The 18,343-nt window shown below is 47.1% G+C and overlaps 4 protein-coding genes across 5 annotated transcripts; 1 reads left to right on the top strand and 3 right to left on the bottom strand.

Annotated features, from left to right (window-relative positions):
• The first annotated feature begins 421 nt into the window (after positions 1–421).
• On the top strand, positions 422–3,950 carry LOC6612336 (serine hydroxymethyltransferase, cytosolic). Its single transcript, XM_032726111.1, has 4 exons — positions 422–569; positions 634–853; positions 2,262–2,461; positions 2,614–3,950. Exons 2-4 carry the CDS (start codon positions 644–646, stop codon positions 3,818–3,820), a joined length of 1,617 nt encoding a protein of 538 aa, XP_032582002.1. The 5' UTR covers positions 422–569; positions 634–643; the 3' UTR covers positions 3,821–3,950.
• LOC6612337 (modifier of mdg4) lies at positions 3,934–8,934 on the bottom strand. 2 transcript variants are annotated; one of them, XM_002036811.2, is made up of 5 exons: positions 8,224–8,934; positions 7,445–8,111; positions 7,144–7,380; positions 6,926–7,075; positions 3,934–4,625 (listed from the first exon to the last, which is right to left on the bottom strand). In XM_002036811.2, exons 1-5 carry the CDS (start codon positions 8,491–8,493, stop codon positions 4,288–4,290), a joined length of 1,662 nt encoding a protein of 553 aa, XP_002036847.1. In that variant the 5' UTR covers positions 8,494–8,934; the 3' UTR covers positions 3,934–4,287. The 2 variants fall into 2 exon arrangements, with proteins under 2 accessions (XP_002036847.1, XP_032582001.1); XM_032726110.1 differs by lacking the exon at positions 3,934–4,625 and adding an exon at positions 4,717–6,579 and having other exon boundaries at positions 8,224–8,933.
• A 140-nt stretch (positions 8,935–9,074) lies between these two features.
• Positions 9,075–11,219, bottom strand: LOC6612338 (putative fatty acyl-CoA reductase CG5065). Its single transcript, XM_002036812.2, has 7 exons — positions 11,026–11,219; positions 10,655–10,940; positions 10,360–10,596; positions 9,819–10,305; positions 9,686–9,756; positions 9,500–9,625; positions 9,075–9,429 (listed from the first exon to the last, which is right to left on the bottom strand). The coding sequence occupies exons 1-7, from the start codon at positions 11,078–11,080 to the stop codon at positions 9,207–9,209; spliced, it is 1,485 nt and encodes a 494-aa protein (XP_002036848.1). The 5' UTR covers positions 11,081–11,219; the 3' UTR covers positions 9,075–9,206.
• Positions 11,220–12,624: 1,405 nt separating this feature from the next.
• Positions 12,625–16,115, bottom strand: LOC6612339 (actin-5C). The gene is made up of 2 exons (XM_002036813.2): positions 15,972–16,115; positions 12,625–14,279 (listed from the first exon to the last, which is right to left on the bottom strand). The coding sequence occupies exon 2, from the start codon at positions 14,269–14,271 to the stop codon at positions 13,141–13,143; it is 1,131 nt and encodes a 376-aa protein (XP_002036849.1). The 5' UTR covers positions 14,272–14,279; positions 15,972–16,115; the 3' UTR covers positions 12,625–13,140.
• Between the last annotated feature and the right edge of the window lie 2,228 nt (positions 16,116–18,343).

Here is an 18,343-nt window from a genome sequence, read left to right as displayed (position 1 = left end):
GCTGGAGAGAAATGTTGCACTCTCCCAATCGGTTGGCAACTTTAACCGGTTCGCAGTGACAGCAATTTGGCGGGAACTTTTGAATGCTTTAACGTTATCGCGTGTTTAGTAACTACGTACATTTTAAGGGATTAAAAGAAACGCATATATATTTTGATAAATTGTTAATGTCAATTGAAGAGGCACAAGCGCTAAACATTCGAGCTATTACTGTTTTATTTATACAAATTTTAAATATTTATACATAAATAGGTGGCTACCACCAGCGTTGCCAGACGGTGCCGAAAGCTCCTAAATCTAGCGATCCAACCACCCAAACAGCTGATATCTAAATGTTGTTTACCAACGTAACGCGTGTTTTCGTTTCGTTGTATTTTCGGTGCCGAATATTTTGGATGCTGGCCAAGAGATAGCTCAGCGATCGGGTCGGAACTCTTGGGCGGCCTTATCACTGGGTCGGTCAGGGGTCACGGGTTATCGTTATCGCTTATCAGCCAGCGGCGGCGTCCTCGCAGCGCCGGCGACTCTTTCTTGTCACTTTGCGGCAGTTCCGATTCGAACGCAGCCGTGTGAGTATTAACAAAGTTCGTTGAAAAACATGCAGTAAAATCTATAGAATTCTGCTAATTACAGTTACATAGACATGCAGCGGGCGCGCTCTACACTGTCACAAAAGCTTCGGTTTTTCCTTAGTCGGGACCTGAACACCAAAGTTGCCAACCCGGTAAACTTCGATACCAGAAAGCTGAGCGGAGCTTTAACTCGCGTCGCCGCCAAAAAACAACCATCACCACCATCACCATTCTTGCCGGCGATCAGACGATATTCGGACTCCAAACAGAGCACTTTGAAGGTGAGTTTGCCGGAAAAGTCCAGCAAAGTGATGGGGGGAGGGTGGCTAAAGTGTAGCTAATTGAGCCACTGGGACTCGCACTTCGATTGCCTTAATTCTCGCAGTGATCGCGGTGCTCAGAAAGTTAGTGTTTCGCTTCCAATTGCGACCTTGCAAGGTTCTCCAAGCCATGTGCTTCATGGGTTTCATCCAGCCATGTGTTCCCACAATACACTACCCAACCGTGGATCACGCCAACGATACCCGCTGGCAGTGTGGTTTATAGGGTTCTCAACGTTGTTATCTCATAAAAAGCGCTCATTGTTAAGTACCTATGTGCATAGTTTAATTGAGATCTTAGAGCATATGTACATATAGTACATGTATTTACCGTATTTGTATCAGTGTACTGTGAGTGTATTCAAACGTCGTTCAAAAGTGTGAATCTTTTTCATTCACATTCGCTACCTCGGCCTGAAACTCGTTTTTGGGCCTACTCGAATTTCTCGCACTTGTCTAAATATTCAAACTGATAACGCAAAAAAAAAAAAAACAAGAATCTGGCATTGGCCATTAAATCGAATTTCCCATTCGTGTGGGCAGATACAAATTGAATCTATATATATGGATAATAGATATGCATTTTGCACTCGACTTGCCAGAAATTAGCGTTCAATTTAGGGGGAATCACCAGTTTCCAGTTTCTGCAGCTGAAATTTTGCCGGAAAGCGAATGTTTTGCGTGTCCAATTCATTTCTGTTGTGAAAATAGAAGAATCTGGCAGGGATTGTTACTTAGCAGCTAGAAACATAGAAACAATGGGACTGGTAGAGGTACGTAATTGCTGGAGGAACCTACATACATATACACTTGTCCATATGCTGCGAATATTCTCCATTTCGACTATATGTACGTTTCCCGATCTTTCCGAAGTGCGTCAGCTGCAAAGGGGCGACTTGAACTGGTGACCCAGACGGATGATATTTACTTGGCGATTAGCGGATCACAAATAGACGCGCTCTCCCATCCATGGGGGGTCGCATTCTCGATCATGGGCGTGTTATGGCACCCAAGATTGGCCAATCTAATCGGGGATCGGGAATAGGGGAAGCGCCTCTCGAGTGGTTGCCATGGTGCATCCAGGCATAATCTCCGCTTGGCGATAGCTGCGCCTTATCGCCGGAACTTTTCCAATGCTATTTGAACCCATTGAACCCGTATTTGTTTGTAACTTTTCGCAACCGTCGGCGGGAACATAAATATTATTGTTGTTTCCAAACCGTATGAAAACATGGCATAAAACTGACCAGGCAACCGTCCATTTTCCACGGTCCGCACAAATCCAACGATCGTCTTGGCGAGCGCATCGCACATTGCACAGCATTCCAATTACCATATATAATATACAATACTATATAAATCCGAACAGAACATGGCCGATCAGAAAATGCTGCAAACCCCGCTGGCACAGGGCGATCCGGAGCTGGCCGAGCTGATCAAGAAGGAGAAGGAGCGCCAGCGCGAGGGTCTCGAGATGATCGCCAGTGAGAACTTCACCTCGGTGGCGGTCCTCGAGAGCCTGAGCTCCTGCCTGACCAACAAGTACTCCGAGGGATATCCCGGCAAGAGGTGGGTGCACACATAAGATTCCTCACGGGTCTGCAAGAAGACATCATGGACGAATTTTTAAATGACCAGTCCTGATCTCACACTTACTGGCTCTATGTCACATTAATCCCTTGTGATCCTGCTCTAATCCTGGCCATCCCTTTGACTTGCAGATACTACGGTGGCAACGAGTACATCGACCGCATTGAGCTGCTCGCCCAGCAACGCGGACGCGAGCTGTTCAACCTGGACGGTGAGAAGTGGGGCGTTAATGTGCAGCCTTACTCCGGATCCCCGGCCAATCTGGCTGTCTACACGGGCGTCTGCCGGCCCCACGATCGCATCATGGGTCTGGATCTGCCCGATGGCGGCCACTTGACGCACGGTTTCTTCACGCCCACCAAGAAGATATCGGCCACATCGATCTTCTTCGAGAGCATGCCGTACAAAGTGAACCCGGAGACGGGTATCATCGACTACGACAAGTTGGCGGAGGCGGCCAAGAACTTCCGTCCGCAGATCATCATTGCCGGCATCTCGTGCTACTCCCGTTTGCTGGACTACGCCCGTTTCCGTCAGATTTGCGATGATGTGGGCGCCTACCTGATGGCCGACATGGCCCATGTGGCGGGCATTGTGGCCGCCGGATTGATACCATCGCCGTTCGAGTGGGCCGACATTGTGACCACCACCACGCACAAGACGCTGCGAGGTCCGCGCGCCGGCGTGATCTTCTTCCGCAAGGGCGTGCGCAGCACCAAGGCCAATGGAGACAAGGTACTCTACGATCTGGAGGAGCGCATCAACCAGGCGGTGTTCCCATCACTCCAGGGGGGTCCGCACAACAACGCCGTCGCTGGCATTGCCACCGCCTTCAAGCAGGCCAAGAGTGCCGAATTCAAGGCATACCAGACGCAGGTGCTCAAGAATGCCAAGGTCCTGTGCGATGGCCTCATCTCGCGAGGCTATCAGGTGGCCACCGGCGGCACCGACGTCCATTTGGTGCTGGTCGATGTGCGCAAGGCTGGTCTGACCGGCGCCAAGGCCGAGTACATCCTCGAGGAGGTGGGCATCGCCTGCAACAAGAACACTGTGCCCGGCGACAAGTCCGCCTTGAATCCCTCGGGCATCCGGCTGGGCACACCTGCCCTGACCACTCGCGGCCTCGCCGAGCAGGACATCGAGCAGGTTGTGGCCTTCATCGATGCTGCCCTGAAGGTGGGCGTCCAGGCAGCCAAGCAGGCCGGCAGTCCGAAGATTACCGACTACCACAAGACGCTGGCCGAGAATGTGGAGCTCAAGGGCCAGGTGGACGAGATCCGCAAGAACGTGGCCCAGTTCAGCAGGAAGTTCCCGCTGCCCGGTCTGGAGACCCTGTAGGTGCTGCCTGCACCTATTATTTGTCCCTTTTTTTGTTCGCCTTCTGATTTACACCCTCGAAAAGTCCGCTTTTAATATCATAAGTGGAATTAGTAGTTAAGCCATTAAACGCATTTCAGTTTACATACCATCGCTATGGAGTTTTATTTGGAATGGAGTGTCTAGTATTTACACGAAACAAAGATTCGTTATTCGAGATGAGCAGATGAGTGAGTGGTTTGTTTCAGATGATGCAAGGGAATTCAATAAATGTTTTTAAGTATCTTTGCAACAGTTGTTAATCAATGGGTAACTATGCATTCTTGGTAACTATGATGTTAGTTTCCAGATGGCCTGCTTTCCCTAACACTTTGATCAAACTAAGAGTTCCATTGCTCTAAATGGATGGATAGCCAGTCATGGAGCCAGTGATGGTCATGTGCAGACAGTTGGCCGTACTAAAAGATAAATGAATGGCATACCGCGGCTCAGTGATCGCTGTACTCGATCTTGGTGAATCCCTTGGTCGAGCAGCCCATCTCGCGATGGAAGCGCGAGTTGTGTGTGGACAGGGACCACTTCGTCTTGAAGCTCTTCATGCAGATGAAGCACTCGTGCTCCTTGCCCTGGATCTCCGAGTGCCTGGAGGCGATGTGTCGCCGCAGCGCGTTCACCGACTTCAGCTGCCTGCTGCAGAAGCTGCAGCTCAGCGGTGCGAGGCCGGTGAACTGGACGTTCTCCTCATCGCTGCCAGCAGGTGGCGCTGATGCACTTGCTCCGCCCTTGGACGCTCTGGCAAGCGTCACGGATCCTGGCTTCAAAGCGGCTGCAAGAGAGAGAGAGAGAGTGGGTTTCCAGTGAAGTCGGTGGACACAAAAAGGTTTTTATAGCCGCGCCCAGTGAGAAGTGCATTTGCGTTTGAATGGTTTACATGAATTCTTTTATTTTCTCTCCCGCTCTTTTTCGCCAACCCTGCAGCTATCTCGCTCTCTTTTCGAATTAAATTGATTAATTTAGTTCCGTTTCGTTGACGCGTGTAAATCAATCTACGTACTTTGTCTTAGTGTGTGTTTGGGGTGGAATTGGAATCTCAACTAGTTATCCATCCAGCTGCCCCAACTGACCCGTTAGCCCACATTCCGGCCGTAATCCCATTGCTTCGTTGATATCTTCGAGAGCGTTGCCGAAGTTGGATGAATCTAGTGGGTTGGTGGGTGGGTGGTTCTTCTGGAGGATTACGGCCGGCGGCTGGGAGCGGAGTCAATTTGGGCATTGTACGGAGTTTGGAGATATAACGTTAACTATATGTGTATACATAGATCGATAAGTAATACGTATGAGTTGTTTCATTTAACTAGATTATCTTTAGTATCTATGGGCTTTGAGTTTGTCTTGGAGAGGATTTCTACAGGTTTTTTCTTTTCTTTTCGCTTCTTCTTCGTTTTCTTTTGGAAAATACTTTCAACTTATCCTAGCGTACGCGCTATGACTTCCGTTTTCACTTGGCTCGTGTGGGCTGCTATACTCAACTAAGTTACACCGAATAACTAAACTATGTATGTCCAATCGAATTTGTGGTGTCTTAAACTAAACTAGAACTAATTTAGCTAATTTACAGTCAACTGCCAACGCTCTAATGCTGAACACAGATGGTCAAAAGCGCGCCGGCTAATTGGATTAAATCGTATTTAAATTTGTACACAAGGGGTATATATATTCTCATTTCCTCCTCATCTCTGCTTGTGAGCAAAGTACACAGCTTCCTTCCTGCGGAATCAAATTGGGCAGAGAATCTCCTGGGAGGAGGGCTTTGTTTTCGGGTTTACCTTAAGGTAGGTTAAGTTGCCTAGCTCTATATACAAAACTGAATAATATCAGAGTTTTAAAAAATACAATTGAGGTTGTTTAAGAGCTAAAATAAAGTGATCGATAGGGGGTAAGTATAACATTAGTTTCCTACAATCAAATTAAATCCTTGTGTTCTGTTCTCTTGCACATAGTATCACTCTATCTAAGCTATTAAGCACCCAAAGTGCTCTCAAATCTTCCAAAATTCTTGTCATCTTGGGTATGTGTGTGTGTTTATATACATTATGTGGTGTGTCAATGGATTTCGAGGGCTTGCAACTTGCCGTCTGTATAATGAAGAAGTACCTAAACCAAATGGTAGACTATAAAATACAAGTGGTACATGTACGCATTACGTGGACACATGACATGGCTTGGTCAACGACGGGATCACCAGCTCCACTCTCCGACTGACTCACTGACTCGACTTAGTGGCTATCAAGGTGTTATATATAGAACTATATAGGGATAAACGTTTCGTACTCCTATCTGCTTTGCATTTAAGTTGACAAATTTGGCTAGTTTTCGTTTTGGGGCCTTTGATGGAAACACAAGGGAATGGGCTGGTTGGGTTGATTGGTTGGCTGGCTGGCTGGCTGCTCGCTAAGCTGGACGTAATTAACTATATCTCTCTCCCCTATCCTTATATCCTATCGATCTCAATCCAGATACAGTTGCAGATCCAGATCCGGCTCGCAGGCGATCGAGGCTTTCGAAGACGCATCAGTTCTCCGTCTTGATGGCCACCTTCTGCTCGTGCGAGATGCGTATGTGCTCCCGCAGGCTGTACTTGTTCTTAAAATTCTTATTACACATGTCGCATTTGCGCGGCGGCTGTGGGGTGTGTTGGGTGCGAATATGTCTCCAAAGATTAACCGTGGTTATAACCATTTTGCAAAACTGACATTCTGTCCACTTATTATTGGGCGAATCTAAAAATATACAGAAAATACGTACAATCAGTATAACAGTCTCGATTGCTGCTTGCGTCCTAAATCTCTGGGCAGAACACACCATTCATTTGGAGACATATTCGACAAACCACAACAACTGATAGTTAAATAAACATAACATTTAACAGATAAACAAACGAATGGACAAAAAATAGCGAGCTGCGATTCCACCAACACTGAAGACATGAAAATACAAACTAAATGAAGTACAAACTTATAAAATAAGTAAACCAAATGCACTTATGTTCGATGTAATAAAAATATATCTTTAAATGGAAAAACGCCCCTTAACCAAACCCAAGTCAGAGTAGCATCAGATACTCACCGTTCGTCCCACTGGCCTTGCTGTCCGATTTGACCTGCGTCACAGACACCGTTGTCGAGGGACCAGTCGTCGCGCTGCCGCCACCCGAATCCTCCATCACTTGGCCGGAACCCGCACCCGGCGTCCCGCTGGCGGTGCCCAGCAATCGGGCTACAATGGATAAATCGGTTCAATAACCATGGTAGAATTATATACGAATAGCCCAAAATATAACTCACTCATCTCAATGGCAATTTCGGCGTTGTCCGCATCCGCCTGGTACTTCTCCTCCATTTCGGACTCGGTGAGTATCTCGTACTCGGATGAGTACTGCGCCACGTTCTGCGCCGCTGCGGTGGTGGCATCCTGCGACGTTTGCGGCGTTGCTCCATCCGACAGGCGGTCATCCACCTCGCCGACAATGTAATCGGGTATGTCCATTTTGACGGCGCCGCGCAGGAAAGTCATCTCGGCAGCTAAAACATCGAGACATATTATTAACATGATGTCTAAGCATGGTGGCATCCGCCCCAGACTCACTTTTCACTATGGTCTGCTCATCCTTGACGGCGTAGTCAACGGTTTCGGTGGTGTACATGTTATCGTCGTCGTCCGAGAACGTGATCTTCCGCTTCTTAACCGAACTGGCCGCCGGCAGGGCCACCGCATTGGTGATGGTCAGGTGTTGCGTCTGCACTGGCGTCGTTTGCTGCTGCTGTGATTGCTGCTGCTGCTGTTGTTGTTGCTGCTGCTGCTGTTGCTGTTGCTGCTGTTGCGGGGGCGGTGCCGATTGCACTTGGATGTGCTGAATCTGGGTGGTTTGTACATGGTGATGCTGCTGCTGTTGATGCTGGACCTGCAGCTGCTGTGCCGCTGCAGCTGCTGCGGCTGCTGCGACCACCTGCGATGGCACCTGGCTGGCGTTGGTGGCCTGCAGCAACGTGGCCGCGGGTATTTCGATGGTTTGCGTAGCTGTCTGCGCCTGGGCCACATTGGACACCTGCTGCTGCTGCTGCTGTTGCTGCTGCTGCTCGTTGACCGCGCGTATGGTGCTCGGTATGGTCTTGATCAGCTTGTGCTCGCTGATCAGCGGCGCCACCGGGATCTGCGGCTTCTCCTTCTCCTCGGCGGTGAGTCCTTGAACGGCCAGCAGCTCGGCCGTTTGCAGGAACGATTGCAGCGCCTCCTGCTGCACATTGACTTCGCCCTGAAACAGAAAAGGAATTAGTTGATAGGAATCAAGTGGGATCTCTTGTGGAATGAACTATATGAACATCAAGATGCTGTCATTGTAATACAATCGGCTTTGATCGACCTACCTGGTACATAAACTCGATAATCGAGTTGAGATCCTCGAACTTGATGAACTTAAATATAATGACTGGATGCGGATGTGGGTTCTCCTTGAATATCTCCTTGAAGTAGGACGAGCAGGAGGAGAGCACCACCTTGTGGGCCTTGATCCTGCGTCCATCCACGCACAGGCTGACGTCGACGAAGTCATCGTTTAGCCGGTGGTTGTCCAGGGAGTAGGTGAGGTGGCGCAGGTAGTTGTTCCACCGCAGCGAGTACTGCTGGGTGGTGGCCATTGCGGCGTCCTCTCTGCGTCCGCCTCCTAGCCCTAGCCTTCTCCCGCTCTCTCGTCCGCTGCTGCTCCTGGTTCCACTGCCTCCGGCTCTACTACGCTGCCTACGCCTCCGCCTCCGCCTCTTCCTCTTTCCAGTCCAATCCAATTAGCGCCAATTCCCAGGAAGGGAAGAAGCTGCCCGCCTTGGCAAAAAAGTGGCGAATATGGAACACCTCCGGTTTCTGCTGCCCTTTCAACGATGCGGCAACGTGCGGATCCCCTCCGGCGGAATTCGTTATTTGGACTAAGAGCGCTCGCACTCTTTGTTTTGCCCGCTTGTACGGGGTTTGTTTACGGCGCTGTTCGCACACACGAATACGAATTTCTTATATTCTATGCCAAACAAAAATATTATACGCCTCCATTTTGTTTTCTTGCCAATTTCGGTGCAACCCTGCGGGTGCTACCAGCTACCAGGTGGCTGCCATTCGAGCCGCCAGGTGGCGTGTGGCCAGCGCTGCCACATCGACAGAGCGACAGTTTGGCGGTATATTCGAAATTAGCATTTCTACTTTTGCCAACATAAAGCATAAAATGTGCAACACAGCTGTATAAAATTCCGATTTTAATTTAACTACAAGTGACAATTAAATGCAATAAACAGAATTAACCAATGCCGGAGAATATGTATATGTTTCTAAGCACTACATTCCTATAGTTGGCTTCGATGGCTGGTTACCACAGTCGCACTAGAAATCGGAAAATCAGGCGCAGCAGGAAGCTATAGACGATGCCCCGGCACAGAAAGTCCAGCACGTAGAAGATCTTCACGCGAATGCGGGCGGCACTGCTGCTCTCGGGACTCTCCTTCAAGAGGAACTCCTTGGCGCCGCGAATTCCGTGCTGGAAGAACTCCGTGTAGTTGATGTTGGCGTGCTGCATGAAGCCAAAGGTGGAGCTGTAATGAAAGGATAGATCAATCAGAAGGGATACATCTATAAGAAATGTAATGTTAAAAGGGCACTCACACTTCGTTGACCGGAACTACATCGTGCAGCGCCCGGAAATTGTCGTTCTGAAAGTGCCACTCGGTCATCGCAAACACTTGCAGCGCACTGAAGGCGGCGAAAATGCGGCGTTGCAGCTTTATCAGGCTGGAAAAGGCATTCTCGTATTAAACATTAAACTTCCCCTTCAAATCCGCTGCAACTTACAAGGGCTTCTCATTATAGAGACGCAGCAAAGTGTCCACCACGATGGCCATGAGCAGGTGCATGGTGCAGAACTGAATGCATTGACATGGTTAATCCATTATAGACAGTAGGGAAAGCCAACACCAAAACTCACGCGCACAAAGTGAAGAACCGGACAAGTGGTCATCCCGCCGCCGGGCAGCCAGAGTGTCTTCTCGAAGGGATTTTTGCGGATGAACGTCTTACCGATCTCGATCACCTCGCCCATGGTGATCGGCGATATATTCGCCGTGGCACAGTTGACCACGTACAGATCGCTGTCCTTGGCCCGCGTTTTCGATTCACCCATGAACTTGTACACCGAGGTGATCAGTGTGCGTGCCACAATATCGGCGGGTACGAAATCGGCCACAATATTGGGATCACAGTTCTGGGAGCGCAATATGCCCACGCCGCAGGCCACCAGCAGTCCCGTGGGTCCATTGAAGTTGTCCGCCCAGCCGGGCATGGGTTCCTCAATGGTGGAGACCACTATCGAGGGCCGGAAGATGAAGATGGGCAGCCTGTCCCTGTACTCATTGACCACCTGCTCGGCCAAACTTTTGGTGAAGGTGTACGTGTTCGGCTGAAAGTTTCCATACCTGCAAGGTGCATATCATACAGCATATTAGTTTCCTTTCAACTCCACTACTCACTTGAGATTGAAGATGTCCAGGATCTCGGTGTCGTAGGTCTCCGCCAACTTGATGGTGGTACGCCAGTCGGCCAACGGTGGATAGACGCGCTCCTCCACCTCCAGAACTCCCGGATTCGAGTAGGTAGTGGACACGTGGACGAATGCCTTCAGCTTGGGCCACTCCAGGGCCAACTTGACCAGCTCGTGGGTGCCACGGGTATTCAGTAGTATGGCCGTGCTCAGGGCATCATCGAAGCTAAAAGATGATGTATTATTGATTTGTATATCCTAACCGGGACCATATATGTACGCACCGTACACTGGCCGCCGAATGGTATACAATGTTGACATTGCGCAGCCGCTCCAGATCGGCGTTGCCAATGCCCAGGCCCAGCTGCTCCACGTCCCCGGCTATGGCCACCAGTTTGGAGCGGGCATCGGGCTGTTCCCTGCGCAGCCGTTCATACAGCCTCGTTTCCCACTGCAGCTGCAGGCGCTCCTCAATTGTGTGGCCCTTCTTGGGCCGCATGAGCACGTAGATGCGGCCCAGTTTTGGACAGGAGCGCAGCAGCTTTTCGATCAGTGCCTTGCCCACGAAGCCTGCACAGAGATACCAATATACGTATTTTAATTCACCATCATCTTTTTCAATCTTCATCTTGCTAAGTCAGTCATAAATACCCACCGGAGGCGCCGGTCACGAATATTTCCTGATCCTCGAAAGCTTCCGGTATGGTCATGGTGGTTCGGTTGTTGAGCTCCCGGGTTTCCGATGTCGTATATCAGTCGCTGCTCCAAGTGCTTCTGTGCGAAGTACGGCGGACTCAAGGCGGGAATATTGAAATCCGGCCAATCGCGCCGCTGACCTATGGCCAAAAGGGATCACATCGCTGAATATTCAGTTGGTAGGCTCACACTTTGTAAGCGTAGAGTGCGATACCCTGTAGAAAAAGTGGGGAAGCTAACATTTCGCATCATATTCACATAGAAATCGCAAGTATGCCCAATTTTAGCCCTAGAATACTAATATATACTTAGTTTTTGTATATTTTTATTGTTTTACTCTTAATTCGTGATGTTTTTAATGAGACGTACTGATTATTCTAACTACATATTTATATATGTATGTATGTATATTTAAACGCTCAAGGTGCTACGAAATCCGTTGCGAACAAAAACAAAGGAGAACAGCTAGAAACGCAAGAAGAAGAGCAACGAGATCAACAAAAACGGAACCGTTCAAGAATCAAAGGAGAAAGCACAGAAAGATGACTTTTACCGTAGCACCCGAGCGCCAAATCAAGCAGAGCCCATAATTACACTGGCAGAAATGATATCGAAGTCGAGCTAATACTTAAACAGTTTCTTAATAATATATTCAAATAATAATCTATGCACTTGTCAAGAGAATTAAGTAAGTCTATAAATTCCAATTCGCACCACCTTTTTTCAATGCACTGCATTGCCCGTGCGAGTCAGAGAAAGATAGAAAGATGTGTGCTCCTTCTCTTTGGCCGCATGAATGGAAAATGTTTGGGAAAAACCTGATAAACGGCGCTTGCAGCCGCTGCTTTTGGCCAAACTGGCGGATGAAACTATGCCAGCGATTTGTGTTAGCGTGTTTGCCTTATTATCTCGACTTTTATTTGGATCTTGGCCATTTAAAACGGCACTTTAATCGCATCATTAGCCCGCATGCGTGCGTGCGTGCGAGCGAGACAGCCGCTGGTCTTTGCAGGCTTAGTTCGTCGACCTCGTGCCCTCCTCCTCTTCACCCTTTTCCGAAGACAACCGTTGCAGTAACGGTTGTTAGACAATACACATGTAGCAAGTTGTTCGCTTGTTGTTGTTTCATTTCATCAGTTTTTCAGTTGCATTTTCACATTTTAATTAACATTTTCAGGCGTAAACTTATCAATCGATACGCATGCAATTAGAAAAGTGTACAAATCAAAAAAAATACATATGTATGTATGCTTGAATGTGTGTGAATATCGCACGCGAAACTGCAGCCAAGTGTGAGTGTGTGTGTGGGTAATTTTGCCGGCCGGCAAAAAAGTGGAAGAGAGACAGACAAAGAAGTGAGAGAGGAGAGGGCGAGGAGAGCAGCAGAGAGCGGGGGAAAGAGAAGACAGCTTTGATTTTCCTTTTTGTGTTTTCATATTTTTGTTTCACTTTGTTTATAATTACATCATAATTAAAAAATAATACATAAGGTTGCTGACGAATTGTACAAAACGCTAGTGTGTTGTTTGTGTTTTGCAATGTGTGTGTGTTCTTTTTACGCTTTGGGAAATATCTTCTTTAAGTTCTTCTTTATCTTGATGTCCTTGTCATGCCGCTAGTGTGTGTGAGCTTGTGGGTGTGCGTGTGTTGGGTGTTGTTGGTGTGTGTGTGGAATGGCAGAATATGCATTTTCGCTCATTTTCATTTTTTGTAGTTCTTGTTATATTAAAGGTTTACAAATAAAAAAAAAACAAAAAATACATAGTATATCATATCATATCTCATGTGGAATAAATTAATTATATTAATACGCTGGAACCACACAACACGCGCCCAAAACGATGATGATAATGATGATGGTGTGCAGGTGGTTCCGCTCTTTTCATCTTGTAGTTGGTGTTGTTGTTGATCTTGTTGTGCTGCACTCCAAACTTCCACCACTCGCACTTGCACTTTCGCTGCTGCTTCCTCGACTTCTACTCCTCCTCCTCCAGCAGAATCAAGATCATGATCACGATCCTGATCCGCCTTCTCATCCTCCGTACGATCCTCTTGCCAAGACAAGCGATCCTTCTTAGAAGCACTTGCGGTGCACAATGGAGGGGCCGGACTCGTCGTATTCCTGCTTGGAGATCCACATCTGTTGGAAGGTGGACAGCGAAGCCAGGATGGAGCCACCGATCCAGACAGAGTACTTGCGCTCTGGTGGGGCAATGATCTTGATCTTCATGGTCGACGGGGCCAGGGCGGTGATCTCCTTCTGCATACGGTCGGCGATGCCAGGGTACATGGTGGTGCCACCGGACAGCACGGTGTTGGCATACAGATCCTTACGGATATCCACATCGCACTTCATGATGGAGTTGTAGGTGGTCTCGTGGATGCCGCAAGCCTCCATTCCCAAGAACGAGGGCTGGAACAGGGCCTCAGGGCAGCGGAAACGCTCGTTGCCGATGGTGATCACCTGTCCGTCGGGCAGCTCGTAGGACTTCTCCAACGAGGAGCTGCTGGCAGCGGTGGCCATCTCCTGCTCGAAGTCGAGGGCAACATAGCACAGCTTCTCCTTGATGTCACGGACGATTTCACGCTCAGCGGTGGTGGTGAAGGAGTAACCACGCTCGGTCAGGATCTTCATCAGGTAGTCGGTCAAATCGCGACCAGCCAGATCCAGACGCAGGATGGCATGGGGAAGGGCATAACCCTCGTAGATGGGCACGGTGTGGGAGACACCATCGCCGGAGTCCAGAACGATACCGGTGGTACGACCGGAGGCGTACAGCGAGAGCACAGCCTGGATGGCCACATACATGGCGGGTGTGTTGAAGGTCTCGAACATGATCTGGGTCATCTTCTCACGGTTGGCCTTGGGGTTCAGCGGGGCCTCGGTCAGCAGCACGGGGTGCTCCTCGGGTGCCACGCGCAGCTCATTGTAGAAGGTGTGGTGCCAGATCTTCTCCATATCGTCCCAGTTGGTCACGATACCGTGCTCAATGGGGTACTTCAGGGTGAGGATACCACGCTTGCTCTGCGCCTCATCACCCACGTACGAGTCCTTCTGGCCCATGCCGACCATCACACCCTGGTGACGGGGACGTCCCACAATCGATGGGAAGACGGCGCGGGGAGCATCGTCTCCGGCAAATCCGGCCTTGCACATGCCAGAGCCGTTGTCGACAACCAGAGCAGCAACTTCTTCGTCACACATTTTGTAAGCTGCAATGGAAAAATGCAGATTTGCCATTAGTCTTCGGTTACTTTCGATTTGGCGATGTAGAAATGGGAAAAAAAACTGAGAATTTGCATGTTTTCTTGGACCGCGCTGATCTACCAAAGTACAATTGTCATAAAAAACTAACGTGTGCAACTAAAAAACACTTAATGCAATTTTAATACTTTTCCACTTGTGTTTTTTTAGAACAAAATTTTAATCTTGGGCAAATTATGACACTGTTGACGAAAAAAAAAAAGAAATATTTCCTGCATAAATACTTTTCCGACTAAAAACTAATTTTCACTTGCAATCGAATTGTAAAAAGAAATTGAAAGAAGTTACAAAAAAAAAAAGGCCCCACCCCGAAAAATTAAAACCACAATACGAATATGCCGAAAAGGGAGGGGAGAAACTTCTGGACGGCACTTAACGAATGCCGGTGCAAAAGAAAGCCGCCAAAGAGAGCACAGTTGCCTGTGTGTGCGTCGTGTGTATGCGCCCTTAAAATGGCGGCTGGCCATTACTTGGAACTCGAAATTAATATATAAAAAAAAAAAAAGAAAAACACTAAATGCACTCTAGAAAAGTTAACCATTAAGAGCCGCGAAACTTTTAAAAGCCAGTTAAACTTTACCTTTTAGTTTGATTTAACAAATTCAAGGCGTGAAAACTACTGTAAACTCAAGTGGCGAGGCTAAGCTAAGCGACCGCACGGTTTGAGAGGAATGACTGGAATGAACCGACTGAAAGTGGCTGGTGAATGTTGAATGCCAGTTAACTGCGTTTTTCAATAGCTGCCTGCGTCGACGTCGCCGTAGGCGTCGCTCCCTCTCGCCGTCTCGCTCGCTCCGCGCCGTGGTCGCTGTGAGTGCGAGGGAGAGCGCTGGTGTGTTGAGTTGCGGTGGCCAAGTTTTGTGACCATATATGGTCATGTTTCGAGGCGAAAAGCAAATCGTCGTCTGGCTTTCGCTCTCTCACACACACAAACACTCTCTCTCGTTATTTGCGAACGCGAGTGTGTGTATATGAACGATTGCTCGAAGGTTTTCTCCATTTTTGCAACTACAACTTTGAAAACCGGCAAAAATTTCTGCTTAAGCCAAAACGGCTGCCTACGTCACTATTTTCAAGAACCTGATCTAGTTTTATAGATTATAATATGCATATACATATGTATGTACATATATGGATGATCTGGTGTGTCTTAGGGCGTGGGAAAAAAAGAAAGTGTTGGCGAATTGATTTGCAATTCGTAATTTGGCATATCTTTGGGTGAAATCGTGACCCGCCCACATCAGCGAGCTTGGCTTTTATCACTTTATTAGATCCTAACTTTTGAGTTGAGGCTATTGAATTGCTTTTGGTTTTATAATTTCGTATATACTGAAATCTGCAGTTGTAATCCTGATTCTTGAGTTATGGTATTTGAAACCCTGGTTTTGTTAATTTTGATGTCTTTCGAAACGTTTTGATTTTGATTGACAATTTAGGGACAAACTTGTGTATTTTTGGAGTTTTGGTCAATACAATAACTCTTTAGCTCGTGGCTAGTATTTTTTGATCACTTTCAGCACTGGCACATAAAAAAATGTTTTGTTTACAAAAAAATTACACATTTTCCGCGGCTTTTCTCGATTTTCTTGCTGGGAGTGGTTCGATGATGTTTTGTTGGTGGGAAGGGGGAAGCTACTTACATTTGGTGTGTTTTATTAAAATTAATTAAATAAATATAAATTAAGTCTTTCGGTTTGGTGTCTCTGGATTAGACGACTGCTGGCTGATGGAGCGGCTTTGTGTCGGGAGGAGTATCCACACAGCACAAGAACTCAAACGGTAGTGATATGAAAACTGGTCCCGCCGCCCGTTTTATAAAGCCCGCTTAGCGCTAAAACCTTATCAGCCGCAATGCTCTCCGCTCTCAAGTCGCGTTCAAAACTTTTACCATATATGGGTATGAATTGTTCGCCGATTCGGTTTTCATTTACGGAGAATTTCCTCTGCCCAAGTGCAACTGGGTGTGCGTGCGTGTGTGTGTCTTGAATATCGCCATGTATAGTGTACTTCCATGGGTCCTATCAGTTGTGGCATGTGATTCAGCTTGGGGGTTACTCATATTCGATACTTCAGTTGGTTATCTTTATGCTGTGATGGTCACGGTGCTTTTACACATTTTTTCCCCAACTACTCATTGTATGCAAAAACAAATGTATGTACATATTTTTTTCGTAGTTTTGTTGGTAATGTACAGCGGTATTAAAACATTACAGTAATAATTCTTATTAGCTTACGTTTACTGTTTGAGAGCAACCTTTTTGTAAGGACATTGAGTTCCAATAAGAAATTGCTATCTGCACTTCAAATTGGTTTTTCGAGGGACCATTGATCAATGAAGTTTATAAAAGAATAAAAAAAAAACATGTGCAACACACGCTTCTTTCCCTAAGCTGTTGAACATCCTCTAGTAGGGCATTCACTAGTCGTGAAAAACACACCTTACTAAAGCCGGTTTTAACAATAACGGCGAAACAGCTGCCAGACGAGAGAAAAGTACACAGCAAGAAGCATTTGAAAAATGATGCTGGTCCTAAATATGCAGCATTTTTGCAAAAATTGATAATTTCGTTGCATAGCTTAGGTGTTAAAGTATGTGGCTATTGGAAGTGATTGGTTTCTTAATAGTTTTGAATAGTAATAGTGCAAATATTCATTCATAAAAAATAGGTAATCGATATTTGCAGTGCAGTCTATGCGTTTGCGCAACAGAGACGAAGAGAGAGACGCCTCACACACAAACACATGCGGTGTAAGCTGCTCTCCCTCTTTTTCTCTCTCTCTCTCTGGCTTGCGGCATTTTTCCAGAGGCTGTGACTCAGTAAGCATTTCTCGTTGTTGCCCCAATGATAAGCGTCCGATTCTTAATTCTCTTCAAAATAATTCGTTTTATTTTTTTTTTGTGTGTCTTTTCAAGTCGAACTATGTAACTGTTCGAACAATATTAAATATCGCATTTGTTATTGAAAATGCATTCCTATCAGGCGCCTTTATGTTTTTCGCCAAAACTTCGTCAGCGTGATTGCGTTTGCCGGTCGTGCCATCTCGCTCGCACGCGGCTTGCAAACAAAAAAGTGAAAGAGGGAAAGCCGCCTGTGTTGTTGCTTTTGTTGCTATCGTTGGCTGCACACACATGGCAATAAGTAACCATATTGAAGACTTATTTATTTGCGCGTTTTCGTTGACTAATCTTTGTTTAAATAATTGCCTATTTCGAGCCAAAATGACGCATAAAAGGAAACGGCAACATGCGGTGCGTTGAGCATGCGTGAGCGAGATGGCGCTAGAGAGAGCGCAGCATAAAAAGAAAACAACAAGCGGGCGAGTGGCGAGACACGAATACACACACGCACACATGGTCAAAGGAGTGGCTCCAACGTCGGTGACGTCGCGCCCAGCCACAGACCCCGCCACGCCCCGCCCCACTCTTCCTTCCGCTGCCCCGCACCCCTCTCCATCCCCTACCGTTTTGCCGCATTCGGTATTGCCATCTCGCTTTTTTGGCTTTATTTCGCCCTTTGATTAAGCCAAGAAACTGAAATCAAAGAGGACAGTCCAAAAATTGCGAGTATTCCATAAAACAACAATTGCACATGCACTGGGTTCGGCGAAAAACGCAGAAATTCAAGCTTTTTATCATCTTTAAAATATCATCAGTATAGGAAAATAATAATACATCAAAGGTATTTATTTTACAAACACTTTACTTTACTGAAATACAATTGTTATCGGAAATCAATGCAAAATATGCCACTTAATTCCAGTTCTTTATCATAGTCAACATGTTTTTGTAGAAAATTCCACTAACTGATGTTCAAACAAATACAAATTATTCTCATTCTTCAAAATACTCGCCGACGTCATCGCGAAATTCTTCAGCATTCTTCGATTAAAGAAGAGAGACGACAGCGAGTGACACAATCTTATCTTGCAGACGAGTCTTTAGAAATGGCCCCGGCTAACGGTGAAAAACATATAGCCAAGAATGGAGCGATCGCCAGGCGATGGAAATTGG

Source organism: Drosophila sechellia, chromosome X (genome assembly GCF_004382195.2).
Source record: "Drosophila sechellia strain sech25 chromosome X, ASM438219v1, whole genome shotgun sequence".
Classification (NCBI taxonomy): domain Eukaryota; kingdom Metazoa; phylum Arthropoda; class Insecta; order Diptera; family Drosophilidae; genus Drosophila; species Drosophila sechellia.
The sequence above is the reverse complement of the archived record's forward strand: the minus strand, read 5'-3'. Positions and strand labels throughout refer to the sequence as shown.